This window comes from Oncorhynchus mykiss, chromosome 11 (assembly GCF_057628025.1).
Source record: "Oncorhynchus mykiss isolate SJ-2025 chromosome 11, ASM5762802v1, whole genome shotgun sequence".
NCBI classification, from domain to species: domain Eukaryota; kingdom Metazoa; phylum Chordata; class Actinopteri; order Salmoniformes; family Salmonidae; genus Oncorhynchus; species Oncorhynchus mykiss.
The window spans coordinates 24,326,914-24,342,500 of record NC_143032.1 but is presented as its reverse complement, the minus strand read 5'-3'; the positions used below and the strand labels follow the sequence as shown (position 1 = coordinate 24,342,500).

Genomic DNA, 15,587 nt, shown 5'->3' with positions numbered 1-15,587 from the left:
ACATAATAATTCATTTCCTGTTGATGCAGGATTGTTTTACTGCCGCAGCGAACTGGCTCAAATTAAGATCTGACATCTGTACCACCGGCCAGACCGACGCCCCATCTGGAGCGCTATAACAGAGGTGTGAGGCTGTCGCATTGTCCTCCCTGACACCGCTGCACTGTCCTCCCTGACACCATTCTCCTTCACCTATTCCCTCACGCTCTCCATTCTTCTCTTCCTCTCTCCTCTCTCTCTGTCTGAGTCTGTCCAATGTTGTTTTCCACTCAGATGACTTCTAAAGTGCCCATATGGCCCTTTGGAACTCTGCGGTGAGCCAGAGTCACTCACAACAAAGCAAATATAAGGGCTCAATTCAATCCATAGTGCTGAAGAGCTGCGCCACAGCGCAAAATACATTTAAAGGCAACGGTTCCCACGTTAGCAGAGACAGTAAACGCTGCATTTGTCGGAGATTACCTTTAAATTCAGCGACACGGCTTGAATCAAGCTCTATGTGTCTCTATAAGAGGTGTAGAGAGAGTCAGTGACAAGTACTAACCTATGCCCATGACCAAATAATCCTCACTCCTAATGGACAGAACTTGGTGTACCAGAATTTTCCATTCACTCCCAAGAGGCACAGATGGGGAACAATTCAACCACTGAGGAAAGTGTGGGTTGGTTCGTTTCTTTAAGAACTGGCTACATCCGTTGTCATACTGTGAGACCTCCTGGAGGAGAAACACTGTGGCTGAACTGTGGAAGCTCATGTTCTGAGTTCTACAAGACTTGCACAATTACTGTGCAGGAATTACATGTGAGGATGCCTTTACTTAAAATGGACTGAACACTTCAGTGACTTGACTCTCCTGTGTAACCGACCACCCTTCACAGACAGAAAGTCTGGTGAGTTGAAACATTGACTTTCTATCTGATTAAAGTTTGAGGACACTCCTTTATCCCCTCCAACCAACCCAGTGAGGACTGAACACCCATCCAGACGGCTGTATCTTAATACCTATTACTAAATCAGAAAAATAAATAACGACAGGAATCTGATAATCTGATTCGATTTGTCCATTTAATGGCAACATGATTTGAGTAAACAGTACACAAGGTGAAGTGTGTCCAGGGAATACAATAGAAGAACGTGTCCTGATCTAATAGCCTCGGTCTGAAATGGCACCCTATTCTCTATATAGTGCACTACTTTTGACAAGGACCCATAGGGTTCGGATCAAAAGCTGTGCACTATATAGGGAATAGTGTGCCATCTCAGACGCAGACATAGTCACACACGTATCAGTAAGTATAGGACTGGTACTGCATGTCCCATTAAGTTAGACTATGGTTCTAATACGAAGCGGTAGGTTATCCAACCCGTGCTCTTTCTTTCAACAGTTTTGTACATTTATAGGGGCGAAAAATAAGAACAATTTCATAATCACTACAATATTTACACAGTAATTCAGTGGTGCTATCCACATTCTTGTTAAACTTTCTTTAGGATACATACATATACATTTACATAGTAGCCGTACTCGTAGTTCTGCATAGTGCTTTCCTCCAGTAGCATTCCAATACTGTAACTTCACACTGTTGTGTTGAACTAATGGGGCTAAGCATTGTTTCACGTCAGGTAGCGCCACTCCCACACAGCACTCGATGATTCATCTAGTGTAAAACAAGGTGGTTCTAAGTGGACCTAACCACTAAACAGTCTAGGTTTGACCTTCAGAAAAAGTATACATACTGTACACTTAGAAAAAAGGGTTCCAAAAGGGTTTGTCAGCTGTCCCCGTAGGAGAACCCTTTTGGTTCCAACTAGAACCATTTGTTGTTCCAACTAGAACCCGTTCTACATGGAACCCAAAAGGGTTCTACCTTGAATCAAAAAGGGTTCTTCAAAGGGTTCTCCTATTGGGACAGTCAAATAACTCTTTTAGGATCTAGATAACACCTTTTTTTCTAAAAATGTATAGAAACCATGTGTACCATTTGTAAACAAAAAGGCTGTGTCTGCTATAACCATAAGAAAGCAGCTCTGCCATAAAGGAACTATTCCTTTAAATATGATGTTGAAGGTATTTTTTTATAAGGCCTTAAAGTCTACTTAATTAATAAGGGAAAGGAATGACTATTTATAGAGCTAGTAGAGACTTCACCATATACACAGTCCATTCCCAACCATGAACTGAAACCAGATTTAAGATGATGTCATCATCCCCCCCTCTCCCTACAACAACACAACCAACCTTTCTCCAACATGTAAGCATCCGAGTTGCTTGGCAACCCTCAGAAAGTATTGTATTGCCTTCGGTTTTAACACGTCACGCACAGCAAGGACAATTATGGTTTGTTTATGTGGGTTATTGCAAACAATCATCTGGTTCTGTGTTCATAAAAACTCTCGTCATCACACGATTAGGCTTTGTTTATATAGCTACACAAACAAAGATGTACACTAGTTTACTGCTTTGGTGGTAGAATAATGAAGGCCAGCACTTCTGTTTGACTTACAATTTATGTTTTGACATTTTCCTTCCGTAACTCTTCTTCTTCAATTCTTCTTTCATTTTCTTTACACACAGGCAGTTCCCTCAGGCAGCTTTGGATCCAGTAGCAGGATTGGACAAAACTCAATTACTCTGTCGTTGTGAAACACCCACCCTCTACAGCCAGGGGGGGGGGGGGGGGGGGGGGGGGGGGGTTATGGGGAGGGCTATTATTAGATGACTGAGGGTTGAAAGTTGAGGCTAGATCATATAGATGGAGAGGGGGCTCTGTAAGTAGGTGACTGAGGGTTGAAGTTGTAGGGAGGAATGAGAGTTGAGGCTAGGTCCTATAGCCTCAACTCTCAAATATAGTATTAGTCACTATGGTAACTTTAGTAACTAGGGCCTATAGTTACTATAGGACAGATCATGGAGAGGGTGTTCCGTATGACTGAGAGGTGAGGCTGTCGGTTGACTGAGAGGTGAGGCTGTAGGTTGACTGAGGTTTGAGGCTAGGTCTGTTAGCTAATCTGCGTAGATGATGAATCCAGAGAAGGTGCTGTACTTGTTGTTGTTGCCCCCATGGGCCTTGCCCCCGTCCAGTTTGATGTAGACCTCGTCTCCAGGCTCCAGATGCAGCACGGCACTGTTACTGGCATAATCATAGTTCTGGTCAGCGTCCTGGGCTATGGCACTGGCTCGAACCTAGAGGGTTGGAGACATGTTTACATAGTTAGTTCATGTATATAATTAGTTAACACTGGCTCCAACCCACAAGGGAATGGAGTAATGGGTACAGTTAGCACTGTCTTGAACCTAGAGGGGAATGTATGGAGACACAGTTTGTTATCATGAACACATGGCATTGGCTCAAACCTACAGGGTAATGGAGACAGGCGTATATAGTTAACTGCCATCAACTCACTGTGGCACTGGCTCAAGCCTAGAGGAGAATAGCCATGTTGATATACAATATGCCTTTCTTAATTTCCCTTGAGTGGATAATTAAAGTCGTATTGAATGGAATAGAATCAGCACCTTAACCCAAGGTTTCTCATTGGAGTCCCATAACAGGTTCTCCACCCCGAAGGTTGCCAGACTAGCAATGTTTCAGTTATCAGTGAACTTCAAATATTGTGTGGGATTAACACTAACAAGTTTGCTTACATTTTTTACAAGAACATTATCTTTAGTTTCATAAATGTTTAATGCAAATGATATTAAAGATTCATTTTATGTCAGTATGCAACTTAATTGAATTGCCTTCTGGGGAGTTTTTATACAACATGTGTACATAATCTAATGTTTATGACTCCAAATTGCAGTACTGTAGTGGACTGCTCACTCTTCTAAAAACAACATATTAGAGTCATAGGGTAGGCCTTGGTCTTGCTTCCGATGTAGATTATAAAGAAGAGGTGATCACTGTTTCAGCCCCATGGACAGCTCCAATACACAATAGGCCTACCCGGACACCAGAGGCTTGTCAGGAAGATTTCAAAATCAGGAAGAGCCTTGAATTCTGCATTCTGACCCTAACTATTGCTAAAACAACTGTTTGAGCGAGATAACAAAATACCACAATGAATTAATACCACCAATAAAAATGTTATATCAATATCACATAGAGAAAGGGGATGGTAGACTTCCATATGAAGGATTGGCCTAAGCCCAATTAGGCTACACCTATCCAGACCTGTCATCAACCAGAAATTGTTCTGCAATATCGCCCTAATTAGCCTAATCATCAGTCTTCATTGATTGATGAACATGAATATCATTACGATCTAGAAAGTGAAACATAGCAGGGAATTGTGGGCTGTTGTTTATTCAAATGAGTCTCCTCAGACACCTTCTGTAAGGTGTAACATGAGACTGTAAATTAGGGAATTTGCTATAAATCCACTGTTTGCATAACACTATTTTGATGTTCTGTGTGTGGAGATTCAAATGGGGAACAACCTTTAAATGCCACTAAAGGCATGCACAGCAAGCCCTGTTAATTCACTATAATAAAATGATGAATAGCATCTGAATTATTTAAGACGACTTTATTTTAAAATCATACTGTAAACGCTCGTGCCTAAAGGCATATTTTAGTGTAATCCAAATTATTTTAATTATCTGAGTGAGTGAATAAATAAAGAATGTATTTTATTATTTGTAATTGTTTATTTCTGCTTTAGCTCACGCTTGACCTCTACTAGTCCTCAGCTCAGCATGCTGTTTTCAAACACTGGATGTGACAATAAAAACAAAACACACTTGGCAGAGTCTTAGTTTTTTGTATTTTTTCTTCTTTTTTTTTACACACCAAAAGTACAGTTTTTGCTTCAGATGAACCTGTCTGTCTGTGCTGTGAACTGATTGGCCCGTACTGTAGCTGTGTTGTGCAGAATGAGCTCCGGGCTTCAGCCTAAGTGGCTGCCTGGTCGCCCGGTACACCGAGCGCAGTAGCCGTTGACAGGGAGATGCGCATGGCGAAGCGGGCTCTGTGAGTCGAGGAGACTCACAGTGGCTTGGTGACACGGGATGTCCCGAGGGAATAGGGATTAGATGTGCTCTCTGACAGCAGCTAGTATTATGAGCAGATTCTGTAAATTCTGATCGTTGAAGCACTGTTGAAAAAGGAGATAAAATATGATTTGTAGCCATATACAGTGTGAGTAACAATATATTGCTAAATCTACATATTCTAATTATATTATGATTAAGGATTGTATTATAATAATAAACAATAACAATAACAATAATGCTTTTTGTAAAAAATAAAAATATGATAGGCCTATTTTTTTTTTTTTTTTACTTGTAATGAAAATAATAAACAAATTGTTAGGATGATCTTCTATCAGATTTAGCATAATGTAATCAAGTCAAAAAGACAGGAAAAAATACATTTTATTATTTGGCCTTTAAAAAAAAACTTTTCGAATTGGTGTGAAAAGTAAAATAGAGATTTGTTTCGTTTCGTTAAACTCAATCATTCAGTCTTAGGAAAAAATGGAATGTCAAACCAATGTCAACTCATTAACCCAATTAGTGTTGAAAATGTATTATGATAACAATGGACAATCTTTGCCTCGGGTTCATTGTCCTAATAGCGCTGTCCCGCTATTTTTTTCCGTTTGCATCAATTACACCCAACACCGGGCATCTTCAATCAAGCATCCACACGCCTCCTGTCAGCGCGCACACGGGCATGACTGAGGAAGTTCAACGCAATGTTTGAGTGGGTAAAAGTGTCACTTTCGTTTTATTGTCGCCTGGCTTTAGCCAAAAGGCTACTATATGCTGGAGTGATTATTTAAATAGAAACATTCATACATGCGTAAAACTGACTTCAGCTACACTCATGAAATAAGCTAATAGCATTATATTTATCATGTTGAGCATTGTCTGTTTTAATGGTTTATGCATTTGGTCACTTTTCGGTTCCTACTTATTTTCCCATGAAACAAAAAAGAGATCATTCGAACGCCAGTTCAGTGACAAGTGACAAAGGTTGAAACATTATATTTGCCAAAAAACACACAAAGGCTACAACAATATGTGCCTCAGTGTGTGCGTAATTATTTGTGCACCGGTCCATACCTGATTGTTTTTGCAGAGATCTGCCCACATGCTGGTTCCGTCCCCTCCCCGCATCAGGACGTGATAAGTGAAGAAGTATATCCCAGGTATGGAGCAGGTAAACTTCCCGGTTGTGGGGTCGTAATGGTTCCCCAGATTAGTGACCACGTCGTCGAATTTCAGCACCTCGTAGCCCTCGTGCTGTTTTTTAAGGCCTGCGTAAAACGCGATTTTGGGAACGGTGCTGTACGTAGCCGCGCTGATAGCCCCCGCCGCGGCATTGGGTCCCGGTGGCCCCGGTAGTCCAGGCCGTCCCGGTTCCCCCTTCTCCCCGGGTGGCCCCATCGGACCGGGCGGGCCCTGATCACCTGGGATGCCTCTGGGTCCAGCCTTCCCCGGGCGGCCCGGTTCCCCTTTCGGACCTGTTATAAAAGTTGGTAAAGACTGCATGAGGCTGTTGTCCGCTCGCACCGTGTCTGCCGTAGCGGTCGGTGACTTGGTTCCATATGGATCACATACCATCCTGCAGGTTCCCAGCATCTCATAGTGCGCTGAAGTTCCAGCGGAGTTAACCAGAACTGGGATCAGAATCACCAGCACTAACACCATGACGACTCCAAGCACTCCAGCCGCTATTAGCCGCTTCCTGCCGACCAGTCTCGTCAGCGCAGGGCGATCCTCTTGTCTGCTTTTGGGTGAAATCTTGGTGGTTGATGAGGTACGCTTTTAAAAAGAAAAAAATATACAGCCAATATTGGTTTGTTGGTAAGTTAATGGTAATGAACTTTTTTTTGGGCCAAGCCCCCTGCGCGTCTGTTTTTTTTTCTTCTTTCCGCTCTTTACTTTTTGTGCTGATGTTTGCTTATCTAAGTCTCACCGAATCGGAAAGTTCAGCCCTTTTCCTGGCTGCTCGCGCTTTAAGTCGTCAGTGGTTAAAAAAACACTGTCTTCAGCATCTGTGAGGTGGCGGCTGTACTTTAAAGCCCTGCTGTAAGCAGCCACGTGTGGACGCGAGGCACACAAAAAACACTTCGGTGGGAGAACGCACTCCTTCCTCTCCTTTATTTTCCAACGATCCACAGCTTATATCCAAAGCCAACTGGTCTAAAAGTCTACCACTGTGTACACAGTCCAGAGTTTGTTAAAGAATAGCAGCATATCAGGTGTAAGCACGACTCTATAAACCGCTGGTAATGTCATTAAGCCCTGTGTGGAGAGCGGAGTGCCTCTGATCAGAGCGCGTAGCTTACAGAGTTGTATGCGCAGTACTCTGCACTGCACAGAGAGAGAAGAAAAACAGAGAGGGAGGGCAAGATATCTTGATATCTCGCTCGGTCCAAAACTCAGACTTGGCATCACTAGGAGGAGAGGCTTGGAGGGATGCAATCAGGCCTTGGACAAAGATGGCATTAATCACTGCTATAGAGGATATAAATGTTTCAAGCTTAGACACATTGGATTATTTTACTTTAGCGTTTACTCAGGGCTATGTGGCAACATCTCTATGTGTTTCTTTAGACTACAATCAATACAGCACTTATGATTTACATGTAAACATGATTAATACATGGTTATATTCCTGTAACTCAAACTAGGACATCAGGAGCCACGAGGAGGCAATCGCTGGTCGCGGACTCTTATGTCCTTTAAATCAAACCATGGTTATTATACCGCCCCCCAAAAAATCCAATATTATTGAGACCACTTAGTTGATACATTAAACAAGTCCCTGACAAGGAGCTTCGAAGGTAACAGGGCAATCATCATAATGACACTTCTGTCAATATCATAACAGCAGAAGATAAATTATAGCACATTGCTGTGGTAAGCACAAACTATATCCTAATGTAGCTTATTGCTGCTTGGCCCTGGTATCCAAGGTAAATATGAGGTACACATTTGAACAGTTTAGGTGATATTCTTTACGCTCCTTTCACACGTTCAACAGGTTGTTACCACAAACACGATTGCTGTGTTGCACTTGGATGTGCGCAAAGCCCTGCACACTGCGCACTCTTCTGTGTGCAGACGGCAGGTCATAAGGATAACGATTTGCTAGATGCATAAAAGCAGTACGTCCTGTCTGAAGAGCTTTGACAACGCTGGGACCAAAAAAGGTGGCTGTGACAATATTTCACTGTTTAAGGCCACCCAAGACCGATTTTGCGCACGCACACACACGTTCTCTGGTACTCATATTCTATAGATTGGCATGGTCTGGGTGGCATAGGTGCCTGTAGGCATCAAATCGGCCATATGCCATCCACGACTCTTCACCCATTAAGGTGGCATAGAGCAGGTTCCCTAGCCAATCAGGTCTACCCTAACACACACTGGACCCTATAAATCACCCAGTGAAAATCAATGGCCTTGGTTAGCTGGGGACCTATTGTGTCCTTGAGGCCGTGAGATGAATTGAGAAGAAGGAACGAAGGAATAACATCTGTTTAAAGAAAGGAGTAGCAGAAAGGAAATAAAAACTAGCTTAAAAAACAAAACGTTGAGGTAATGACTTTCACCAAAATCAAAGAGGGGGCCAGAATCAAATCTATTCCAATGCAGCATTGTGAAGTTTTAACTTAAAACAACAATAGTTGGAAAAGGTCATAGATTCATTGTTGTCGTTGACTGATCCACCGTTCGCATAATGATGCATTTCCCTTGACGAGCTCCATTTCTCAGGCCAGTCCTCCCATTCTAATGGAGGCTGACAACACAATTGAACCGCTGTAGAGAATGGGTCAGGTTGCCATTATTCTAGATCCACAAATAGATGGATTGGTTCTAAACTCTCAGACAGTAATGAATTGCCAATACCTTTTGCAAAGTTTAAAAACCACACCCTGTTTTGGACTTGTAATTGTTCAGATTATTTGAGGGATCAGATTAAACCCTCTGGCCAGACTGAAGGAGTAGGAGGAAGGAAGAGCATAACAATCAGAAAGTATTGTATAGTGAAGAGAAGGATGGAGGAGGAAGAGCATAGAGGGCAGAGGGCATTGCCGTATGTTGGAAAGCGTGACGAATCCATCTGCACTGTTGGTTGAGGGACAAGCGTCATGTAGAAGTGATGCCACCAGTTAGAAGACAATGGGGCAGAGAGAGAAGATTGGAGAGGGAGAGAGGCTGTGGATGAACACAGGGGACAGAGTGATGAGATGTTTGGATAAGGAGAAGAGGATGATTTACTGGTGTTAATGAGGAACGGAGAGAAGGTAGCGTAGACAGTGTTTGGAGACAGGTATGAGAGACATCGAGAGTAGCACTGAGGAGGAATGGGTAAGGGTTATGCTGGCACGATGGGGCGAGGTGAGTGGTGTGTGTGTGTGTGTGAGAGCAGAGGGGGTGTGTGGATGCGTGTCAGGTCTCCAGCTCCATCTTCTGAGTTGTTGCGTCGGCTCTAAGAGATGGACAGATGTGCCCGCTGTGCTTGCGAGCGTGGTGTGTGAACGAGCAGGACAGGCAGCCCCACGGCGGCCAACTGACACACACGCCCATCCACACCCGCACGCACACACAAACACCATCCTAAGAGTCATCAGCTGGTTACCAGGAGACACCGCTGAAAGGTCAGTTCTAAGGAGATCTCATCGCCTCCCTCCACCCGCCGTCATGACAACAGGGGAGGTGTGTGTGTGTGTGTGTATAGGACAGGTGTGTGAGGCGTGACATGGTCGTCTTAGGGTGTGTGATCTCCATGACTGACTTGCTGCGTGTCCACAAGTTCAGTGTTTAACTCTCCTAGAAACCACACCCATCGGGGTTATCAAAGTTATACAGCAGATTTGGACCAAAATCTAAACTCAAACCAAATGGATTGCTTTATTTAAAATATTGAAAACAGAACACATGTAACGTACAGTATATTGTGGCATCTGGCGCATGGCTTGATAAAAGCATAACAAAAGGAGTACATTCTTTTCATTGACATTATTAAGCTGAAATGTTAAGGACAGCTGTCAGGAAGCGTGCGTTTCCGAGGCACGTTTAAAAATAACACTTTCAGTAAAGACTCAGGCTATCAATGGCTATTCTATGGCTTGTCCCAGATAGTTGCGGACGTATTTCAAAGTCACTTGACAAAATGGAACAATCAAAATACTCCAGTATCTCCAGGTCATTGAAAAGACTTGGACAACGGTTTTACAAAGTGGATTATGACCGAGCACCGTACCAGACTATAGTGGATTGCAACTTCAGGACACCATATTGTTTCAGCGTTATGTCCCATATGACTGATATCTGAGGTACATGGCCACCCCATTGTTGAAAGCTACTTGTTATCCTTTATAAAAATGAGCTCGGGGTGCATTTTGGCCACAGCTGGCTCCCATAGCTCGTAGACAGCGAACATGTACAATTGACCACAAGAGACAGTGAGGATACATATCCCTGTGTTAGAAAACAAGACTAAGAAGAGCAAATGCAGGAAAAGGTAACAGTCAGTGACTTTATACCCCTCTACTCCCCTCGAGGGCAGGATACTACAGATGCAGTTAAGACCCTTTAAAGCCGTCTAAAATCCCTCCATCCACTCGGGCTGCAGCGGCTGCCTTTACACAACCTGTCTCACTACAGTGGAGACAAGGAGTCACCAGGGAGTGCTGGAGGGGTCGGATATGAACATCTCCAAATGGCCTACTCCTCTCTCCTCGCCCTCCCTCATCCCCTCTCTCCAAAATGGCCTGCTCTACTTCCTAACCCCCCTCTCCCCCCTCAACCGGTATCCCTCCCCTCACCCCCTCGTCTCGCTCGCTCTCTGGTAAGCTGGATCAAATCAAATGCGGGGTGAAGCTAATGCCGTCTCTCTGGTGGTTACTCTACAAGGCGTTTTGTGTCGGCAGATAGCTACACAAATTAGCATTGTTTCACAATAGTCTCAACCACCAGGACAAGCTAATTCAGTTACTGTGGGACCACAGGGGCCAGAGCCCGTCAACCTGTGTAACGACTTCACCACTACACATAAGGCTTGGGAAATGATTTATCTTCCAAATTAAGTTAAGAAACAAATTGCTGATGGTTTAAAATCACACTGTCTGAGTAAAGTTAATAAAATACGCTTTATGAATTGATTTGAAGAGGATGGGTTGACTGAATCAGTCCTTTGGTCTGCTTAAAAGGGTGCTGTAATAAAATCGGCCTCTGTGGCAGTTAAAGATACATGGTGGACTACCATTAACACTAGCGTGACATCCTGAACATAGAGCAGTATAAAATGTAGTTCTGTGTTCCTCTGATAAATACATAAAAAGGGGGCAAACAAGCAGTCAGCTCCTCCTCCTCCTCCTCCTCCTCTTCGTCCTCCTCCTCTCCCTCATTTGTTTTTGGCGGCCAGGGGCTTGCGGCTGATCTTTTTGGTTTTGTCGTTGTTCTTCTTCGGAGGCTCGGGGTTGGCCTGCATGTGTCGGCCGTACAGACTGTGGTAGGAGAAGAAACAACAGGGATTTTTTGTTACTTACTCTACGTATGCAATCATGCACAGCCACACTGAATCTCAGCTCAACATCTCTTGTCCTGACTATTCTCCTCATGTATCATCAAACATGTACAGTATTTAATTCAACCTCTTATTAGTCTAACAATTAATTAAACGTTATTACAGCATTTATACCCATTTTTAATAAACAGGGCTAAATAAATAGGACATAATCAAAAGAGATGAAAGAGCGAGAGAGAGATGGGGAAACACTATCTATGTGAGGCTAAACAGCCCCAGTTGGGGATTATCCTGCAGAAGAACAGGGAATACACAGAGACAATTATCTTAGAACTGGGCCGCTCTGGCTAGGGAGAAAAAGAGAGGGAAGGGAAGAGGGAGGAACAGTCCTTTCCAGTCCACTGCTCTTTCACTCTCTGTAAGGGAGAGCCACCCATGGGGCTGAGCAAAGTGACAGAGGGCGAGAGAGAGAGAGAGAAGAGAGGGAAAGAGTGCAGAAGATAGAGAAAGAGGGATACATAGAGAGGGGTAGTGGGGGCATGAGAAGAACAAGAAGGAACGGAGGCCATCGATGAAAAGATAGAGGTTGTAAACAACTGTCTGGAGAGAGGTAAAGAGGAGAGGAGGAAAAAGGAGGAACGGTAAAGAGCAGGTTGATGGACAGGAGACAGCTGAGTGCATGTTACTGCCTGGTCTGCAACCCACTTGTTGAGGGTAAATGAAGAGTGCCATTTCAGAAATAGTTATAATTGCAGATTAGGAAAATGTCAAGAGTCTGATTAGCTTTATGGAAGAAGTTCAATTCTAATACAAAAATTTGAGATATAGCCATGCAGAGCTTCTCACACGCGCACACACACACGCACAAAGGTGTTGACTGACTCTCACGCTGCATAAATCAAACACATTTTTTCATTAATAATGTAGATAGTTAATATTTCACTTTTGACAGAGCGATATTTTTACTGTCTTTCAGCATAAACAAAATTATGTTGCGGCTTCTTGCTCTAACTAACCCCTACTGTGAGGGTTAACACAGTAACCATCTGGATGACGGACATCCCCCCCACACACACACACAGACCTTCAAATAGAACACCAAGATGTTGGTTTAAGTGTGGCCAAACTCAACTATGGATAGTGCACTTTTAATTTGTCTTTTTTTTAAATGACGGTTTGTCAACATGTCATTCCTTTGAATTTCCTTCCCACTACTTATCCATAAAGTATCTACAAATCAAAAATGGAGTCTAAATTCTGTCATCCCGTCTGTCACTGTGTGATGGAAGAACCTGGAATCTTCTAGCTCTACAGACACATCTCTCTGTGTTTGGCCCAGTGTCAGACCCCCCTCCTGGGGCTTGGAAGCGGTTGTCCCCCCCTTCCTCCAGAGCTGCTGCCCAGCCAGGCGTGGTGCTTTGGCCCAGGAGAAGGGGGTTGGCTGGGGGCTAGGAGCCACTCCACTGGCCCCTGGGGGCCCCCAGTGTCTGGAAGAACCAGGGTCCTAAGAGATATAGTTCTCTTTCTACTTGGACATCAAAACCATTTCGCTACCATGACCAAGAGCAGGGCCAGACTCCGGCATAAAGCCACAGCATTACCATTGGAATGCATTCACATGGCCTATGCTGTTTTACCGGTATATTTCTCAACTAATAGAGAAATCAGGTAAGAATGAAAGAGAGAGAGAGAAACACACACACAAGAGGAAAAGAGGCATGTGTTTGAGTATATAAGAGAGCAGGGATCTAGCGGAACGGAGAAGGGGGGGGGGGTGACTGATGGAGGGAGCTGCTTAAAAGAGCAGGTTTACTCATTTTGTCAATAACATGCAGTGGGGCGCAGCACTCAGTAGTGTCATAACAAGCCACTGTGTTTCTGCATAATTGTAGCTCTCGCCCCGCTGATGGATGATTTAGAGGAAGGGGATGCAGAGAGGAAGAGAAAACAATCCATTGTGTCATAAAGAAAAAATCAATCTGAGGAGAATAATACCCCCAAATGAATGATGGAGTGTTTTGGATCAAGGGAGTCACTAAAGAGGAGGGATAGGAACTGTATGAACAATTGCTAGGGTGTAGGCCAGGGCAATATGATAAAGATGTGTTTGGAAATGTAGTACACTAATTATAGTGAACAAAAATATAAAGTGTTGGTCCCATGTTTCATGAGTTGAAATAAAAAGATCCCAGTAACTTTCCACATGCACAAAAAGCTTATTTCTCTCCAACTTTGTGCTTACATCCCTCTTAGTGAGAATTTCTCCTTTGCCACGATAATCCAGCCACCTGCCAGATGTGGCATATAAAGAAGCTGGGAAAAAAAAGCAGCAAGATCATTACATAGGTGCACCTTGTGCTGGGTACAAAAGGCCACTCTAAAATGTACAGTTGTCACAACACAATGACACAAATGTCTAACATTTTGGAGGGAGCATGCAATTGGCATGTTGACTGCAGGAATGTGCACCAGAGCTGTTGCCAGATAATTTAATGTTAATTTCTCTACCATAAGCCACCTTCATCATTTTAGAGAATTTGGCAGTACGTCCAAATGGCCTTACAACCGCAGACGATTTGTAACCACACCAGCCCAGAACCTCCACATCCGGTTTCTTCACCTGCAGGATCGTCTGAGACCAGCCACACGGACAGATGATGAAACTGGAGTACTTGTCTGTAATAAAGCCCGTTTGTGGGGAAAAACAAATTATGATTGGCTGGGCCTGGCTCCCCAGTGGTTGGGCCTACGCCCTCCCAGGCCCACCCATGGCAGCGCCCCTGCCCAATCATGTGAAACCATAGATTAGGGCCTAATGAATGTATTTAAAATGGACACATTTCCTTATATGAACTGCAACTCAGTAAAATCTTTGACTTTTTTGCGTTTATATTTTTGTTCAGTATATTTTGAAACCCAAAGATGACCCCAAGTTAAAACACATACAGTAACATTTCATTTGAAAGCATACTAATGCCTACATTGGGTTGTTATAAACATGACTTAAAGCTTGATATAATATATCATGAACGTTGACAACAACATATCGTCTCATTGGCGGTCTCGGCATTGCATCTAGTATGAAGCACGATAGGTTGAAACCTCGCAAGGTTTGCAAGACTACATCAGGTCTTACAAATGTCATTGGAAACGTTGCAAGGTTTCACAAAAAAAATGTCATTTTCAGTCTCGAATGTCCTCGTATAGGCTCTCTGTTACCATGATGACTTATGGGGTGGAGGTCATACAGTGTAACACAGTTGATGTAGCCTGGCTGTGTGTGATGTTGTTGGGAGTCATCTGAAGGAGTGGTAGAGTTGGTTTATTCCCCATCGAGACATGCAGATAGAGGCTGATCAGACCGGGGCTTGTCAGAAGGATCAGTGTTGACAGAAACACGTACACAGACACACAACACTGTTTTAGGAGTTAATTGGTCTTGTTTTACATTGGTCTGATGAGGTGGAGAGAGGTGAGAGGTGGAGAGGAGGAAAGGGGAGAGGAAGCTGCGGTGGGATCAACAAAGCATTCCTCCTCCCCCCAGCCGTCCCGCCCTCTCGCTCTCCCCCACCCTCCTTTCAACCCCCCTTTTCCCTCCATCCATCAATCCCCAGCCCCCTCTCTCCCGCTCTCTTTCTGACAGTCTCAGAGGAATGACATGGCAGAGGAACATGAGTGGAATACTGAGGAACCACGAGGAAGATGTGGGGGAGGGGGTAGACACGGGGGAGAAAAGAGGGAGACACAGCAAAGATATGCTCTATCATGCCACCTGAACAGCATGCTATTGTTTCTCTGCTCTGGGCTAGAGAGCTGCTTTCCCGAGGGCATCCCGCGGGCCCCGACAGAGAGCATTGCGGCAAAGTCTACATTTTTCATGCTGCGCAGCGGGAGTGAGCGGTCAGACAGACAACTTTGGGATGAAAATATTTCTTCGCGCCACAGATTTTTTTAGAACGGTTGTCTTTCTGTTTGTTATGTGTTAACTATTGTATTAAAGCACCTCTGTCGTACTATTCACACACTCTCATAGGATAATTCTGCCTCAAGCTCAGTAACCTACCTCTCCTCTATTGTTGGGCGTGCGAGGTCAAAAT

General features: G+C 43.9%; 2 protein-coding genes across 2 annotated transcripts in view; both read right to left on the bottom strand.

Annotated features, from left to right (window-relative positions):
- Positions 1–1,047: 1,047 nt before the first annotated feature.
- On the bottom strand, positions 1,048–7,981 carry c1ql3a (complement C1q like 3a). Its single transcript, XM_021620561.3, has 2 exons — positions 6,072–7,981; positions 1,048–3,185 (listed from the first exon to the last, which is right to left on the bottom strand). Exons 1-2 carry the CDS (start codon positions 6,657–6,659, stop codon positions 3,006–3,008), a joined length of 768 nt encoding a protein of 255 aa, XP_021476236.1. The 5' UTR covers positions 6,660–7,981; the 3' UTR covers positions 1,048–3,005.
- A 1,867-nt stretch (positions 7,982–9,848) lies between these two features.
- rsu1 (Ras suppressor protein 1) overlaps positions 9,849–15,587 on the bottom strand; it is a 36,742-nt gene continuing 31,003 nt past the window's right edge. The window contains exon 9 of the mRNA XM_021620560.3: positions 9,849–11,470. Within this exon, the coding sequence (XP_021476235.1) occupies positions 11,368–11,470 (103 nt within the window). The 3' untranslated portion in view covers positions 9,849–11,367. The remainder of the gene's footprint in view (positions 11,471–15,587) is intronic.